The following is a 16,513-nucleotide window of genomic DNA, read 5'->3' on the forward strand; positions in this document are numbered from 1 at the left end:
TCTCAAAATGAAGAAAACGCTGGTGGGATCTGTGCATTGGAATGTGTAGATGTGCATCTTTGATGTCGATCGAAGAGAGAACCTCTCCGGGCTCCATAGAGGCGATGACTCCATGCGGAAATGCTTCGTCTTGATATAACGATTCAGTCGCTTCAGGTCGAGGACCGATCTGACCATGCCGTCCTTTTTGGGGACCACAAACAGATTTAAATAGAAACCCCATCCGTGCCGAGAAGGTGGAACTGGTACGACTACTCCTTGGGCAAGCACGTGGTCGACTGCCACGCAAAGCTGTGGCGTCTTTTCTGGAACCCTCAGTAACCTTGGCCTGAAGAAACGATGCTGAGGGAAAGTCGCAAACTCTATGGCGTAGCCAGAGGAAACAATCTCCCGCACCCAAGAGTCGGACACGTGCACCAGCCACGTGTCCCTGTATAGGGAGAGTCTGCCCCCACCCTGTCATGACAGGGTGGGGGCTGAACTTCATGCTGAAAGCTTTGCTCTCGTAGCTTTCGGCACACAGGAGTGAGGCTGCCAAGAGGTCCTGGTTTTAAAAGAGGCCTCTCTTTTGCTCCTGTGGATTCTTCTTGGCCTGGGACCATTGCCCAGACGAGGTACATGGGCTTGAGCGGCGAAAGGACTGGTAATAGGATCTCCTTTTGCAGAGCCTTTCCTCTTCTAACCGCGTTTTGCGGAAGGAACGTGCTCTTCCCGCCCGTCGCATCTTTTATCAGCTTGTTTCCAAACAGCCTGTTGCCCCCAAAAGGGGAGCTTGGTTAGCGCCTTTTTAGAGGACGTGTCAGCTGACCAACTCTTCAGCCAGAGTGTCCTGCAAGACACCTCAGAAGCTGCTAACACCTGAGCTAGGAATTTTGCCAAATTCGCCGCACAGACAAAATTCCCGGCCTGAATGATGTTATCCGCGGTATCCAGCAACTCGTTGGTCAGAGCACCCGCAAGAATATCCCAGCCTAGTTGCTTTGCACATGCAAGTGGGTCGTAGCGCAGTGCCTACTGCCTGAAAAGTATATTTCGCCAAGGAGTCTAGCTTCCTATCCTGTGGATCAGAAAGTGATGCCGCGTCCGCTGTGGGAAGAGTGGTGTGTTTTGACAGTCGCTACACAGGCGGATCTACTACGGGAGGTACCGACCACCTTTTAACGAGATCTTCCAGAAAGGGATAAGCGATGTCCCATGTTTTCCCCGGTCCCTTAAAGCATTTGTTGGGGACTTCCCATTCCCTTTCCAGGACCACCTCGAAGTCCTGATGGGGTGGGAAATAACTGCCGTGGCCGTTTATGCTGCCTGAAGGACACGGCCACAGGCGGAATTGCCGCTGGCTCCTCTGATACGTGAAGCATGTCCTGCACTGCCACGACCAAGCTGTCCATCAGTGCAGCTAGCTTAGACGCTTGCTCCTCGTCCAAGTTCGAGGGGGATGAAGAGCGAGAGCATTCCCCCTCCGAGAGACTAGTATCCTTGGACACTAGGATGGATGACTGCTGCATCTGAGACGTAGATTAGGACACCGATGAATATCGGGATCGCGAAGATGCAGCCTGTGAATGGGAGGACTCCCTGGAATAATGGGATTTATGGGAGGACTCCCTGGAGCAATGGGATCTATGAGAGGACTCCCTGGAGCAATGGGATCTATGAGAGGACTCCCTGGAGCAATGGGATCTATGAGAGGACTCCCTGGAGCAATGGGATCTATGAAAGGACTCCCTGGAGCAATGGGATCTATGAGAGGACTCCCTGGAGCAATGGGATCTATGAGAGGACTCCCTGGAGCAATGGGATCTATGAGAGGACTCCCTGGAGCAATGGGATCTATGAGAGGACTCCCTGGAGCAATGGGATCTATGAGAGGACTCCCTGGAGCAATGGGATCTATGAGAGGACTCCCTGGAGCAATGGGATCTATGAGAGGACTCCCTGGAGCAATGGGATCTATGAAAGGACTCCCTGGAGCAATGGGATCTATGAGAGGACTCCCTGGAGCAATGGGATCTATGAGAGGACTCCCTGGAGCAGTGGGATCTATGAGAGGACTCCCTGGAGCAGTGGGATCTATGAGAGGACTCCCTGGAGCAGTGGGATCTATGAGAGGACTCCCTGGAGCAATAGGATCTATGGGAGGACTCCCTGGAGCAATAGGATCTATGGGAGGACTCCCTGGAGCAATGGGATCTATGGGAGGACTCCCTGGAGATATGGGGTCTACGTCTTTTACGTGACCTACCCCGTGACCGCTCTGAGAAAAAAGCATCTCCGTCTGAATGCAGCCTGCGTAAAATCACAGCAGATTTACTAGCTAGGTCAGAGACCGCCGCAGTGAGGGATTGGGCCCATTCAGGTTCAGCTTCCTGTTCAACTCCTAGCCCGGAGCTTGCCGGGCTAGGAGACAGTTCGCACAGCGGGGCTCAGACTGACCGCAAGGGAGCTTCGCATTACAATGAGCACAAGCATAAAACTTGCCTCTACCTGTAGCCTGTCCAGAACCTTCCGGTCTGGGGTCGGATGTGATGTTAACAATACTGTGCACAAAATACTGGGCAAAATGCTGCAAGTGAAGACCGCAGGAGGAGTACAGCGCAGGAGGAAGTTGCCTCAGCAGAGCTTACCCTATCCAAGGCTGTCAGGCCCCAGCAGGAGCTCCTGGGTTCGCAGAGAAGACGACTTCCAATTCAGATGCAGCAGACTGAGCACACACGGCTGGTCTGATGCGAGGAACTCATCCAGAAGTTCTGAGAAAGAAGGAGTGGCCGGAGGCAGGAAAGGAGGAGAGATCAGCCATCCCAGTCTTGTAGTGGGTTGTCTGTCACTTTCCCTCGCTGACCCAATGTGGGCATGGCTTAATTCCAGGTCTGAGCCGAGGCCTAAATTTTTGGCTCCTCCAACTATCACCCCCTGAACTCCAGTGCCCGGGGATGGCCCGCTGAAGCGAGGAAGGCGGCAAGCGACACCGCCATGGCAAGAGGGAAGATCTACGTTGGCCGCGAGGTAGGCCTCAAGTAAGCCTGGGCCTAGATTTATGTCCCCTAGATTTATGACCTCCACAGCCGCTGCCACCGCTGGTCAGGGAGGCCAGGGAAAAGCCCTATCTCCCCGTATTCCCACAAGTAAAGTCTTTATGATGACCTAAACTAAGACATATCTGCCTCCTGCAGACACTAAGCTTAAAAACTGATTAGCGTAATGCCTGCAGGAGGAGTATAGCTAGTAGGAGGAGTTAACACTTCTTGCTTAGTGTCGCCTCCTTTTGGAAGTAGCTATACGCAAGATATGGCTGTGTCCCCTAATGATACGGACAAGAAATTAGTATTGCAATAAAAAAAATGATTGGTCAATGCAATAGTCTTTTCCATAACGACGTAAGGGTTGCGATAGTTGGACACTAAGGAAAATTGACGTGTTCGAACTATGCTGCGGGATAAAAATGCTGTAGATACCTTGGACTGCCATGACAACGAACAAGGTAGTTAGATCATGTCAAACCGAAAACATTAATAGAGGCCAAAATCTAACAGCAGCTCTCTTTTAATGGCCACGTGATACGCACTATTTCACTTGAAACAGTACTGATGCTTGGCTAGGTCAGCGGAAAGAGAAGATCAGGACAACAAAGAGCAAAGTGGCTTGATAGAAATGATGATTAATTAGTGTAAAATGTCTATTGATTTGTATAAACTAGATGTATTACACAGCTGTAGTGATTTGACTCTGCAGTGTGCTATAAGAGTAGTCCAATGTAAAGTTCCAATGCAGCCACTCTAGGGTTAAATTACATAAGTATGGAGTGGAGCTGAAAGTAATGCTGGGTTACTCTTCAGTCCTCCCCACTCCCACCTCAACTTCTGGGACAAAGGAACTGGTCTTTGCCTGACCACATGTTGAGGAGACAAAGGCTTAGTTTGTACAGGGGGCCTGAGCAGGCGGAGGGTGGGGGAAAGAGATTCTTTATAGCTTAACCAATGAAAATAAATATACATTACGTATGTAATATGTTATATGCCCATAAAGGGCAGATATTATGTGTTTTAATAAAACAAGCTCTGGGATTGTTTTTCCCCCAGAACTCTCTGTAAGCTTCAAACTGGACATGTGTCTCAGTCTGAAGTCTTCTTACGCGCGTATATTAGTGTTTTGCAATTAGGAAGCTTCGGAATACCCCAGAACCTGCTGGAGAAATTCATATCCAGACCACAAAGCAACCACAAATCATGTCAATTGCGGACCCGAAAGAAGCGGTGAATGACAGAAATGCGTGGAGAACATTGATCCATGAAGGGACCGAACATTGGATACAGCTGAACGGATAATTATCATCATCATCATCATTAAGCTTAAATAAAACAAATAGTGTCAGGCAGCTGCTGACAAGGCAAATAGGATCATAGGGTGCATCAAAAGAGGCCTATGGGCACATGACTAGAACATTGTTCTTCGTCTTTACTAGCCACTGGTCAGACCACACAAGGAATATCGTGGACAGTTTGGGGTACCAGTATTCAAGGAGGACATATCACAGCTTGAGCGGTACAAAGGTGGGCAGCTAAAGTAATAAACAGAATGGACGGACTACAATACCCAGAGAGGTTATCAAAACTGGGATTACTTAGCTTAGAAATAGGACGGCTGAGGGGGGACCTAATAACTATATATAAATATATCAGGGGTCAATATAGAGATCTCTCCCATCATATATTTATACCCAGGACTGTAACAAGGGGGCGCCCTCTACTTCTACAGCAAATAAGGCTTCTACATCTTTCAGTAAAGAACCCCCTTGTATGTCAAGCAGTGAAACTAAGGAACTCTCTGCCGGAGGACGCAGTAACGGTAAATTTGATAAAAGAGTACAAGAGGGGCCTGGAGTGTTTCTTTAGAGATGTAATATTATACATTATAACCATTAATACCTGCAAAAGGCTTGCTGATCCGGGGATTATTCAGATGGCAAGATTGGAGGAAACTGGCTTCTACCTGATTGTTTTTTTTAATCAATATTTGGTGGTGATGGTTTTGGAGGGTGGGGGTGGGGTGGGGTGTTTAGGCTGATCTGGGGGGACATGTCTTTTTTCTCCTTACAGACTATGCTACTATATTGCTTTTGTTTGTTTTTCCAAAGGAAGATTGAAAGGATAAATACAGACCAATTATCCTGCCGTCCCTTCATGATGCTGGATAAACTACATAATGGATACATGAGACAAGTGTAAAACGTATAGTAAGACTGAACTAGAGAGCTTTACAGCCCTTCTACAGAGTGAATATCTCCATCTACCTGATGATTAGGTGAATACTGATAATACCTCCCAGCAGGCAGAGATGGTACTGACAATAGCTGCTCATGTAATCAGGAAAAATTTCTACATCAAGATGGTGCCTGATAAGCATCAGAGAGGAGTCTGCACTGTGTGGAAGTGACTTTACTACACATAGGGCAGGTTCAGAGCATGACAGACAATCAGATGAGGGGCGCAGGGATGGAAATATGTGTTTTCACCATAGAGGCACTTTAAGGTAAAGCTATAAACATTGTCTTTCTATTATATAACTGTCAGCCATGTTTTCAGCTTTAGAGATGTTCCCTGCATGTATTACAGGGTTCACAATACAACTTCATTGTTTACCTTCAGCCTGATGAGTTGTGAAACCTTCACATTAAAATGATCAAGTTTTAGCAAAAGTGGACCTTGATCGTTCTTTCATTTAAAGGGGTTGTCCCGAGCCAAAACCTCAAAATTTTCTATTAGCCCATTCCCCCTGTCACCCCCCGGCATAAAGCAGCCCTTTAAAGCGGTTATAAACCGCTTCCTACTTACCGTTTTGAAGAAATAATAACTTATAAAGTTCTTCTTCCAAGATGGCACCTGTGATGTCCCAGGGTGCGTTCCACGGTGCACCGCGCTTCCAGGAGGCTTTCATGCGCGTTCCCGAGACGCCGGTCACGTGAGCAGGTGACTGATGTCATCGGTGGAGGCGTGCACTTGTAATGAATGAAACGCTGCTCCCGTGCAGTGATAGCTCGTCTGCGCATGCGCAGACAAGCTGTATCGCGCGGGCACGCTGGAGCGGCTCGTTCACAGCGGGGAGAGGACAGACTGCGCAAGCACGTCTAAAACAGACTGCTGAGGAAGAAATTAGACGGCACCATGGCAACGGGGACGCAGAGACAGCGCGAGGACGGAGACAAGTGAGTGAATAACTTCTGTATGGCTCATATTTAATGCACGATGTATATTACATAGTGCATTAATATGGCCATACAGAAGTGCTTACCCCCACTTGCTTTCTCGGGACAACCCCTTTAATGCAAACATGTTAAACTTAAGGCCCGCTGGCCGAATCCAGCCTACTACCTCATGTTATGTGACCCACCGGCCGTGCAGCCCCCAATAAGCATTCCACTCATCCAGCCAGCAGCACAGACGCTGAGGGAAGAGGTCAGCAGTCATAGACTAACCAGTGGCTGCCGGGCCAAAGATGTAGGCTAGGTGAGGGCAATGCCAGAGTCCAATAGGGGGCTTCACTCTTACTACTGGGGCCACTGTGAGGGGCCCTACTATTAATGGGGTCACTATTACTATTAAGGCTACTATCAGGGACAGTATGAATACCGTGGTCACTGTGATTGACCCTACTACTAATGGGGTCAATAGGGGACCTCATTACAATTACAATCAGCCCTTTGAAGGCCACCATAATGCTGATGTGGCCCTCGGTGACAATGAGTTTGACACAACTGATCTAATGTCTCTGATCAGCGGTAATCCTGCCATCTCCACGGGCCTCATCACACAAGTAGAAGACATCTAATAAGACTGAAGACAAGAGCTTCACAGCCTTCTACAGATCAGAGGAACATCTCCACCTACCAGATGGTCCTGTGGAAGAAGAGGACAGGGACATCTCTCTGGGGTTCTTCTCTTACTGGATGGAACTGGAGGAAACACAGACGGACACTGAAGTCATTCTTCACATACAGATAATAAGACATGATTACCGGATTCTTCTGACCATAAGACATATTATTACAAGCATCCATCTTCCTGAAGTCTCCCTGCACCTTATAATCTGATGGTCTCCCCCTCCCTGTCCCACGTACAGCCAAGCACAGAGCAGTGATAATGCATCTCCCCCTCGTAGACCCCAGCGGAGAGCTGTCACTCTGAGTAACCCTTGAGTGACTGACCCTAGCCCCCCGCAGGTACTGCCTGCACTCTTCTCTCCATCCTTCTTATTCCTCTTTCCTCACTCAGTCTGCTGAATCCCGTCTCCATCCCCGGCACACAGGCAATCTGCGACACTGAGACGAGGCTGAACTTATAGACAGGGCATACAAGTCATGGGAGGAAGCCATGCTGTTTAACCCCTTAACACTGCAGCGCATCTATTTACATGCTGCAGCATCAGGGTATGTATGAGATCACATGGCGATCTCCCTCCATACAGCGCAGGCGCTGTTTGTTTCTTGCAGCCGACATCAACAGCTCTGATAAGCCGCACAGCTGATCGGAGCTGTTAACCCTTTGAATGCCAATGTCAATTCTGACAGAGGCATTTAAATTCCCTGAACGATATTCAGGTGTTCTGTACAGCCCCCTGCAGTGACATCACAGGGAGCTGTGTGGGTGTCATGGCAGCCGGGGGCCTTCTAAATGGCTTCAGGGTTGTCTTAACAAAATGCACATCAAGCCATGGCATTACATCATACTGCAGGAGCGATCAAAGCATCACAAGTTGTTGTCCCCTCTGGGAATAAAGAAAAAAAAAAAGTTAAAATAAGCTGTATAAAGTTTTACTAATTATTTTAAAAAAATGGAATAAAAGTTTAAAAACAAAACACCTTTTTACCACATTTATAGTAAGACCTAAATAAAACCAAAATACATATTTGGTATCACTGCGTCCACAAAAGTCCAATCTATCAAAAGTAATACATTCTTTACCCAGAACGATGAACGTCAGAAAAAAAAAAATAAAGACCGCCTGAAAGAAGGGATTAGTTATCGGTAGTCATCACGACAGCCCCATTTACATATGGAGGTTGCCCTCTGACCTCAGTAGGGACAGGAAGAGCCTTTAAAGCACCTCCCCTCCACCATCTCCTCAGTGACTTCAAATTATTATGGTGGACAATGTATACTGAACCAAAATTTACCTTTATTCGGTATCATTTTACATTGAAAAAGAACATAAATATTTTTTAGGAGAGGGAGCTATGGGCCGGCGTGATGACACCCTGAAATAGAATGACTGGTAAGTCATCCCTTCTTTCCCCCGGTTGTCATCACGACGGCCCCATTTACTTATGGAGCAATACCAAATACTAATATTCTTAGGGTGGGACTACTGCCTGGAGGACTTTTTGTCCGTACGCCAGGTCTCTGTTAGATTGTACATTGACCCTATAGTGCTTTATGAATGCAGACTGATCCAGGTAGCCGCTTTACAAATTTGCTCAGCGGTGGCCTGTGCGTTCTCTGCCCACGACGGAAAAGGGGATCTTGTAGAGTGGGCTTTGATATTTTCAAGAGGATCGAGACCCCTGGCTTTGTATGCCTCCCGGATGGCCGTTCTGATCCATCTTGCTATGGTACCTTATAGGTTGTTTGTATTCGCCCCCACTAACGTGTTAGGAGCTCGATAGCCCATTGATTTACACACCTTCTCCTGGAAGGAGACTGTCTGCTAAGAAAATCCACAACAGTATTTGTAGATAACATCATATGGATTGCTGAGAGGGATAGCACCGTGGATTCTGCCCAGCGTAGTAGCCTTGCAGCCAATTGATGAAGGTGCGGGTGTCGTGTTCCCTCTTGGTGACGAACAAACGATAAGGCTGTCATGTTCTCTGTCAGAATCTTGACATGCCTTCCTCTGAGGTGGGGATCTGCCACACAAAGGGCCTTCCATATCGCTCTTAGCGCTCTCTAATTGGATGAGCATGCAGCTATTCGAGAGTCCCAGATTCCCTAAAAAGTTAGTTCAGTTACTTGTGTTCCCCACCCCCCTCTTGCCTGCATTCATTGTAACAGATATGGAGGGCTCTTGTGATCAAGAGTTACCTTGTCTAAGTTTATTCTGGGAAGTCCACCAGCATAAGGACTGTTGAACTTGAACAGACAGACTCACCTTATTATTTAGGGAGGCCTGCTGTTTGTCCCAGCAGGCAAGGATAAAGTGTTGCAGCTGTCGGGTATGGGCTTGGGCCAATAGGACTATCTGTATACAGGCTGTTAGCAGGCCAAGAAGTTTCATTGCGTCCCTAATGGAAATTCACGTTGCCTGGCATAGGGACGATACTGATTGGATGAGGTCCTTTTCCTTGGAAGGGGGGAGCCGTGATTCATGGGTGTGGGAATCTAGGAGGACTCCTAGATATATTTTCTGCATACCTGGGATCAGGTCTGATTTTTGTCTATTTACTACACATCCCAAGTCGCTCAACGTGGACAAGACTATGGACAAATCTGGGCATATAGTTTCCACTGATTTTGACACCAACAGGAAATCATCCAGATAGGGGAAGATAAGGATTTGTTTTCTCCTAAAGTAGGCTATCATTTCTATCACTACTTTTGTGAATACCCTAGGGGCGGTACAGATACCAAAGGGCAAAGCCCTAAATTGATAGTGACGAATTACATTACCCATTTGCAAAGCAAAACTTGGATATTTGTAGTGGGGGGGCAGTTATTGGGACGTGATCATACGTGTCTTTAAGCTGTAAAACGTGATGAGTAGATAGCAGCACAACCAAATGTATTACAAAGGCATACTTAAGCCAAAAGTGCACGATCCAGTAGTAGATCCGGACCCCAGGATCCAAAATAGAACTTTGCAGACAATCAATGGACAGATCAGCACTCCTGGGTTTTTCTTTATAATAAAACTTCTTTATTCCTCAGCTTAAAAAACTGCACTGCAACGTTTCGATCCTATGTGGATCTTTCTCAAGCATGCAGCAAGTGCTTAAAGAGCACAAATATATACAAAAGGCATATAGCCAAATGCCCCAAATAATTATCACCCCATCTCTCTTTTAAATTCAGATGTGAAGCTCTATGCCAAGGTAATAGCAAACAGACCATTTCCCTTGATGTCTAGTTTGGTCAAAGAGGATTGCCAGGGCCCAAAAGGTACTAGATGCCTGATGGACTTGGTGGATGTGGCTGTCCTTGGATGGAGAGAAGGCATGTGGCAAGGTCCATTGGGGATATCTGATTCAAGCATTGCAGACATTTGGGTTTGCAGGCCCCATCTTCCAGGCCAGCAAAGGCCTATATTCCTCCCCCTCAGCGATGGTTCTGATCAGTGGCCTTTTATCCAAGCCTTTTAACATAACAAACGGCACCAAACAAGGGTGCCTACTGTCACCCCTTAATTTTTTGGATTGTCATGGAAGCATTGGCAGAGGACATTAGAAATAATCAAAACATTGGAAGAATTAGAATGGGCCCATGACACACAAAAGGTTGATTATGCCTACCCAATAATCGGGTTTTCAGGAGTCTCCATGACAGCACCACCTGAGATAGCCTCCTCTTGATAGGACAGGAACACATCGAGAGGTTAAAGCTTCCCCCTCTCTCACCTTCCTCACTGATTTCTAACGAATTGCCGGGGGTAGGAGATTAACTAAGATAAAATACCAGTCTTGGTAATAATTTATGTCTTCATAAATGGAAATTAAATTATATATTTTCCTTTCGGGGGTGTGGGGGTAATAATGTGCGGGGGCTGTCCTGAAACCCCGATTATCGGGTAGGTATACCTTTTCCCAGTCATCTCCATGACAGCACCACCTGAGACGTACCAACTAAATACATTTTTCAGGATGGGATCGCCACTGAGAGGACCTTATGGCCAAAGGTCAAATTCTCATCTAGCCGCACGTCCACCCTGTAATGCTTAATGAAAGTAGGCGGCCTTTTCCATATTGCGGTCTTACAAATTTGTTCTACGGACACTGAACTATGTTCAGCCCACGAAGAGGCTACTGCCCTTGTGGAGCGGTCTTTAAGTTCCGAGGGGACCTCTTTATCTAATGCTTTACAGGCTTCTGTAATAGCTAGGCGGATCCATCTGGGTATGGAGCTCTTTGCTGCTTTTCTACCCTTATTTGTGCCGAAAAATTGGACAAACAAATTGTCGTCCTGTCTCCACTGACTTGTGGCATCGATATATTGCAGGACTGCTCTTATAACGTCCAGACAGTTAATGTAACCATGATGACGGTCAGGGACCCCGGGTGGCAGTGGCACGGTTCGCCATGGCGTTCTGGAATGGTGTTGTGCCCACGTTCAGGTCGGCGAGTGGTGGCGCTGTGTTCCTGTGTGTGGGCGCGCGTGCCTGCTCTGAGAGGCACGCGTGCTCTCTGAGTTATAGTGGATGGCTGGGAGTTCTGGTCAGTCGGCTTGATTGGTCTCTGCCCAAGTGGAGGAAACTCCTGAATATAGTCTGGCAGTTGCTGATAGCAGTTGCTAGTTATTGGGTCCGTTCCCTGTGTGCCTGACTTCGGTCTTGCTCCAGTTGAAGTTACCTGGTCTCGATCCAGCTCTGCTTGTGTTCTGTGGTTCTCCTGTCGTGTTGGTTTATTCAATCTGCCTAGCCTGTCAGTACTAGTAAGTTGTCATCTGCATAGGTACGGTGGTGCCTTCCTGTCCTGCCACTAGGCAGCGTAGGCTCAGTGTTGGCGGCCTGGACCTGTCCACCTTTGGGGCTACCTCCAGGAAGGGACATTGGTGTGGGTGAGGGTCAGGGAGTCCCACGCTGTGCGTACCTGTGCAAACTACTAGTACTGTTACAGTTAAATTCTCTTTCCGAAGTGTCTCTAGGTTTATCGGAAATCGAGAGAATCACTACGTCCTGCGCCCTATGAAAAGGTGACACTACCTTGGGCATAAAAACTGGATCTGATTTAAACACTATCTTTGTGTCTGTGATTTTAAGAAAGGGATGACGGATAGATAGAGCCTGGCCCAAGTAATAGCCAATAAAAAGACTGTTAGTATTCTTTTTGGGAGCGATTCTATTGGCTCAAATGGGTCTGAAGACAGAGCCCTGAGAACCCAATTTAGGTTCCAGTCAGGGAATAGATTTGTGGTTCTTGGCTTCAACCTGTCTGCCACCGTCAAGAACCTACTGACCCACTTGACTTCCGATAATTTGGTGTCAAACAGAACACTAAGGGCTGCTATCTGAACCCTCAATCTGCTTGGGGCCCATATCCAGGCCTTCCTGCAGAAATTCCAAAATTATGGGTATGTCCGGAGAAGAAACTTGCAATTTCCTCTCCCGACCCCAAAGAAAATACTTCTTCCAGACCTTCTGGTAGAAACTGTTAGTTGTTGCTTTCCTGCTAGACAGTAGGGTCTAAGTTACTTTCTCAGAGAATTCTTACCCTAACAGTATGGATTCTTCAAAATCCATGCTGCCGAGCAGAGCCTGTCTATGTTTGGGTGGTTCAGAGGGCCTTGCGTTAGTAGGTCCACTTGGGTAGGCAGGAGAACTGGATCCTGTAAGCTTAAGTTTTTTAGGGGGCCGAACCAGCTCCTCCCCAGCCAGAAGGCAGCCACTAGGATTAGTGTACATCTCTGGGAACAGAAATGCTAGAGTGCCCCGGGGATTAGAGGGATTGGTGGAAATGCATAGACCAATACCCTGCCCCAGTTCTGGTTTAGGGCATCTACTGCCGTCGGTTGATCCCCTGGAATGAGGGAGAAGAAGTTCTTTACTTTGAGGTTTTCTTTTGTCGTGAACAGGTCGATCTGTGGGGACCACCACCTGTCCATCAGAGTCTTGAAGTCTTCCTGCGAAAAGGACCACTCTCAGGGGTCTATATGCCTTCTGCTGAGAAAATCTACCCTCTGATTCAATGCACCCTTTAGATGTGCCGCTGAAATTGACAGTACTCAAGCTCCCGCCCAGCGTATGATTTTCTGTGAAACATCTTTTAAGGCTGGGAAACTTGTTCCTCCTTGATGCCGAATGTGGGCTACTGCCGTGGTATTGTCTGATAAGATTTTTAGATGCTGGTTGTGTACGGTTTCTCCTAGTCGCTGAAGGGTCTCCCAAATCGCCTGGAGTTCCCTATATTTGATGATTTGTCCTTCATCCCTGAGGGCCATGACCCCTGCAGAAACTAGTCTCCTATATAAGTACCCCAGCCCCAGGCACTCACGTCCATTGTGACACAAATAGCCGGATACTGAATCAAGTGAACTCTCCTCGACAGGTTCCAAGGTGTCCACCAGCGCAGGGACACCTTCACTGAATTCTCTAAGCACATCCTGGTCCCTAGAAAGGACTGCCTCCTTTCCCAGGCTGAAAGTATTGCGGTTTGAAGAAGTCTGTTGTCCGTCTGAGCCCAGGCTACCCCTGGAATGCAAGAGGTCAGGCTCCCCAAAAGGGATATGGCTTCTCGGATTGTACAGGTTTTTTTCCCTAGAGATTTTCTGGACCAGTAGCTTCATTCCCTGGACCTTTGACTCTGGAAGGAAGGAGCATTGGCTCTCTGAGTTGAGCATGATGCCTAGAAACAATTTTTCTCTACTGGCGTTCAGGCTGGATTTCTCCCAATTTATTATCCAACCCAAGAATTGGAGCAGATGAAGGGTCATTGCCAGATATTCTGTTAGGGGTTTCTTGGATTCTGCTATGACCTGGATGTCGTCTAGGTAGGGCACGATCGAGATCGATTTGTCTCAAGTAGGCCGCTAGCTCTGCTATAATCTTCATGAAGATTTGGGGGGCTGATGAAATCCCGAAGGGAAGGCATCTGAATTGGAAATGTTTTGTTCCTCTTCCCATGTTTAGTGCGAATCTGAGGAATTTTTGGGAATCCGCGTGGATTGATACGTGGAAGTATATGCCCCTCTTCCTCTTGGCCTCACCGCTGAGGATATCGACTCCATTTTGAATCTCTGATACCTGATGTATGCCTTCAGGGGTTTTAGGTTGATAATCTTGCGCGAATTCCCGCAAGATTTCTTTATCAAAAAAAGCCTGGAGTAATGACTTCTGGATTTTTCTTTTTGTGGTACTGAAGATACTGCTTTTAAATGTAGGTCTCGAACCCCTTGCTGGAGTAATCGCAATTAATGTGTTGAGCCCCCCCCCGTAGTCATGAATTTTCTCTTGGGATGGGATACCAGCTCTATTCGGTATCCGTGTTGTAGAATTTCGGGGATCCAAGAGCTCTCGCAGATTGGGGCCCATCAATCTGCGAAGCTTCCCAGTCTCACCCTGACTGGGATGGCGTCATGGTTTTTGCCTGGCCGGTCCCCCGATGAGGGTTAAAAGAGGAAGCTTCTCCATTTACCCCCTTTAGGGTAACTCCATCTGCCCATCTTGCCCTTTCCATTTTAGGGCTCAGAGTGTTGTGCTGGGGTCCAAAAATATACGGATTACTTACCGGTAGTCCTTTTTACGGGAGTCATCACGACGGCCCCATTTACAATAGAGGTTGCTCTCTAACCTCGGTAGGGATAGGAAGAGCCCTTAAAAGCACCTCCCTTCCACCATTCTTTAGAGGCTTTCAAATTATTATGGTGGACAATGTTTACGGAACCAAAATTTACCTTTATTCGGTCATATTTACATTGAAAAGAACATAAATATTCTATAAGGGAGGGCATTACGGGCCGTTGTGATGACTCCCAAAAAAAGGACTACCGGTTTTGTAATCCGTATATTTCCAGGTCGTCATCCCGATGGCCCCATTTACAATGGAGCAATGTCAGATTATAAGTGATTTAGGGTGGGACTACTGCCTTGAGGACTTTCCATCCATATCCCAAGTCTTGGTCGGACTGGACGTTAACCCTATAATGTTTGATTATAGAGGGCAGGGTAATTGTTTGCTCTCTGTGGAATTTGGATACTACTTTCTAATTTAAACGTGATTCTATCATCTTGTATCAGCATGTGTGGCTCCACATAACATAAGGATTGTAATTCTCCTACTCTCTGGGCTGAGGTTATGGCGACTAGGAGAGAAACCTTTTAGCGTAAGTAGTCTTAGAGGGAGTTGGAAGAGGGGTTCAAAGGGTGGTTTGCAAAAGCTATTTAGGACTAAATTCAGGTCCCAGGTAGGAAAAGTTTCCCTAATAAAGAGCCGAAGTCCGTCTGCTCCCTTAGGGAACCTATGAACCCAGCGGTACTCCGCCAAGGGAAAATCCAAATAGGATCCTAACGCTGCTGCCTGAACCCTAAGAGTTCTTGGGCTAAGGCCTTTCTCTAGGCCCGCCTGCAGCAAATTCAAAGATTATGGGCATATCAATAACTGGGATTTTGCTTGGATCCAAGTTACAGAACTCTGAGAACTTCCTCCACACTCTGTTATAGATGGCTGTGATTACGTGTTTACGGCTTTTGGTCAAGGTGGTAATTACTTTGTGTGAAAGTCCCTTCCCCTGAAGTATCACGCCTTCAACATCCATGCCGCTAGTTTCAGTTTTTCGACCCCCGTGTATGTTAGTGGGCCCTGGAAAGGGAGATCTTCCATGGCCGGTAGTCCAAATAGGCCCCTGAAAAGGAGATCTTCCATGACGGTAGTCAAAATTGGCCCCGGATCGCTAAAGCCTTCAATAGGGGATACCAGGGTCTCTTGTCCCACATGGGAACGACTAAGATTACTGCTGCCCGGCTGGCCTGAATCTTTTTGAGGGTGTATGGAATCAGTGGGAAGGTGGGAAATGCATAGGCCAAGTCCATGTCCCAACTTTGAGAAAGGGAGTCTACTCCGCATGGGTTGTCCCTTGGGTTGAGAGAATAGAAGTCCCGGCATTTCGTATTTCCCCTTGTGGTGAACAGATCGATCTGCGGTTTTCCCCACTGGCGTGTTAGATGATTAAAGGCTTGCTGGTTCAGACACTATTCTCCTGGAAGAACACTGTCTGCTGAGAAAGTCTGCGATGACGTTTGTGGACCCCTTCAGATTGATGGCTGAGAGGGATAACATGGTTGATTCCGCCCAGCGAAGTATCCTTGCCACCAGTTGTTGGAGGTGCGGGTGTCGCGTTCCCCCATGGCGACGAACAAACGACAGGGCTGTCATGTTATTGGTTAGGATTTTAACGTGCCTTCCTCTCAAGTGGGGTTCTGCCGCATGGAGGGTCTCCCATATCGCTCTTAATTCCCTATAGTTGGACGAGCATGCGGCTATTCGGGAATACCAGGTTACCTGCAGGGTCAGGTCTGCTACTTGCGCTCCACACCCGGTTTTGCTAGCATCCGTTGTGACGGATCTAGATCGGGTTCTCGTGACCAAGAGGTACCCATGCTCAGGTTACTCTGTAAGGTACACCAGCGCAGGGACTATTTAACTTGGACGGACAGGCTCACCTTCTTGTCTAGGGAGGTCTGTCGTTTTTTCCACCTGGCAAGGATGAACTGTTGTAGCTGTCGGGTATGGGCTTGTGCCCATGGGACTATGTGTATGCAGGCTGTCAACAGGCCCAGCACTTTCATAACTTCTCTGATGGACACTGTAGTGGCC

At 47.5% G+C, this 16,513-nt stretch overlaps 1 protein-coding gene across 1 annotated transcript in view; it reads right to left on the reverse strand.

Annotated features, from left to right (window-relative positions):
* LOC136627330 (zinc finger protein 271-like) overlaps positions 1-16,513 on the reverse strand; it is a 95,277-nt gene that overhangs the window by 18,194 nt on the left and 60,570 nt on the right. Inside the window, exon 8 of the mRNA XM_066602345.1 lies at positions 6,885-6,949. Within this exon, the coding sequence (XP_066458442.1) occupies positions 6,885-6,949 (65 nt within the window). The remainder of the gene's footprint in view (positions 1-6,884; positions 6,950-16,513) is intronic.

The sequence above is a fragment of the Eleutherodactylus coqui genome, chromosome 5, assembly GCF_035609145.1.
Source record: "Eleutherodactylus coqui strain aEleCoq1 chromosome 5, aEleCoq1.hap1, whole genome shotgun sequence".
In the NCBI taxonomy this organism is placed as follows: Eukaryota; Metazoa; Chordata; class Amphibia; order Anura; family Eleutherodactylidae; genus Eleutherodactylus; species Eleutherodactylus coqui.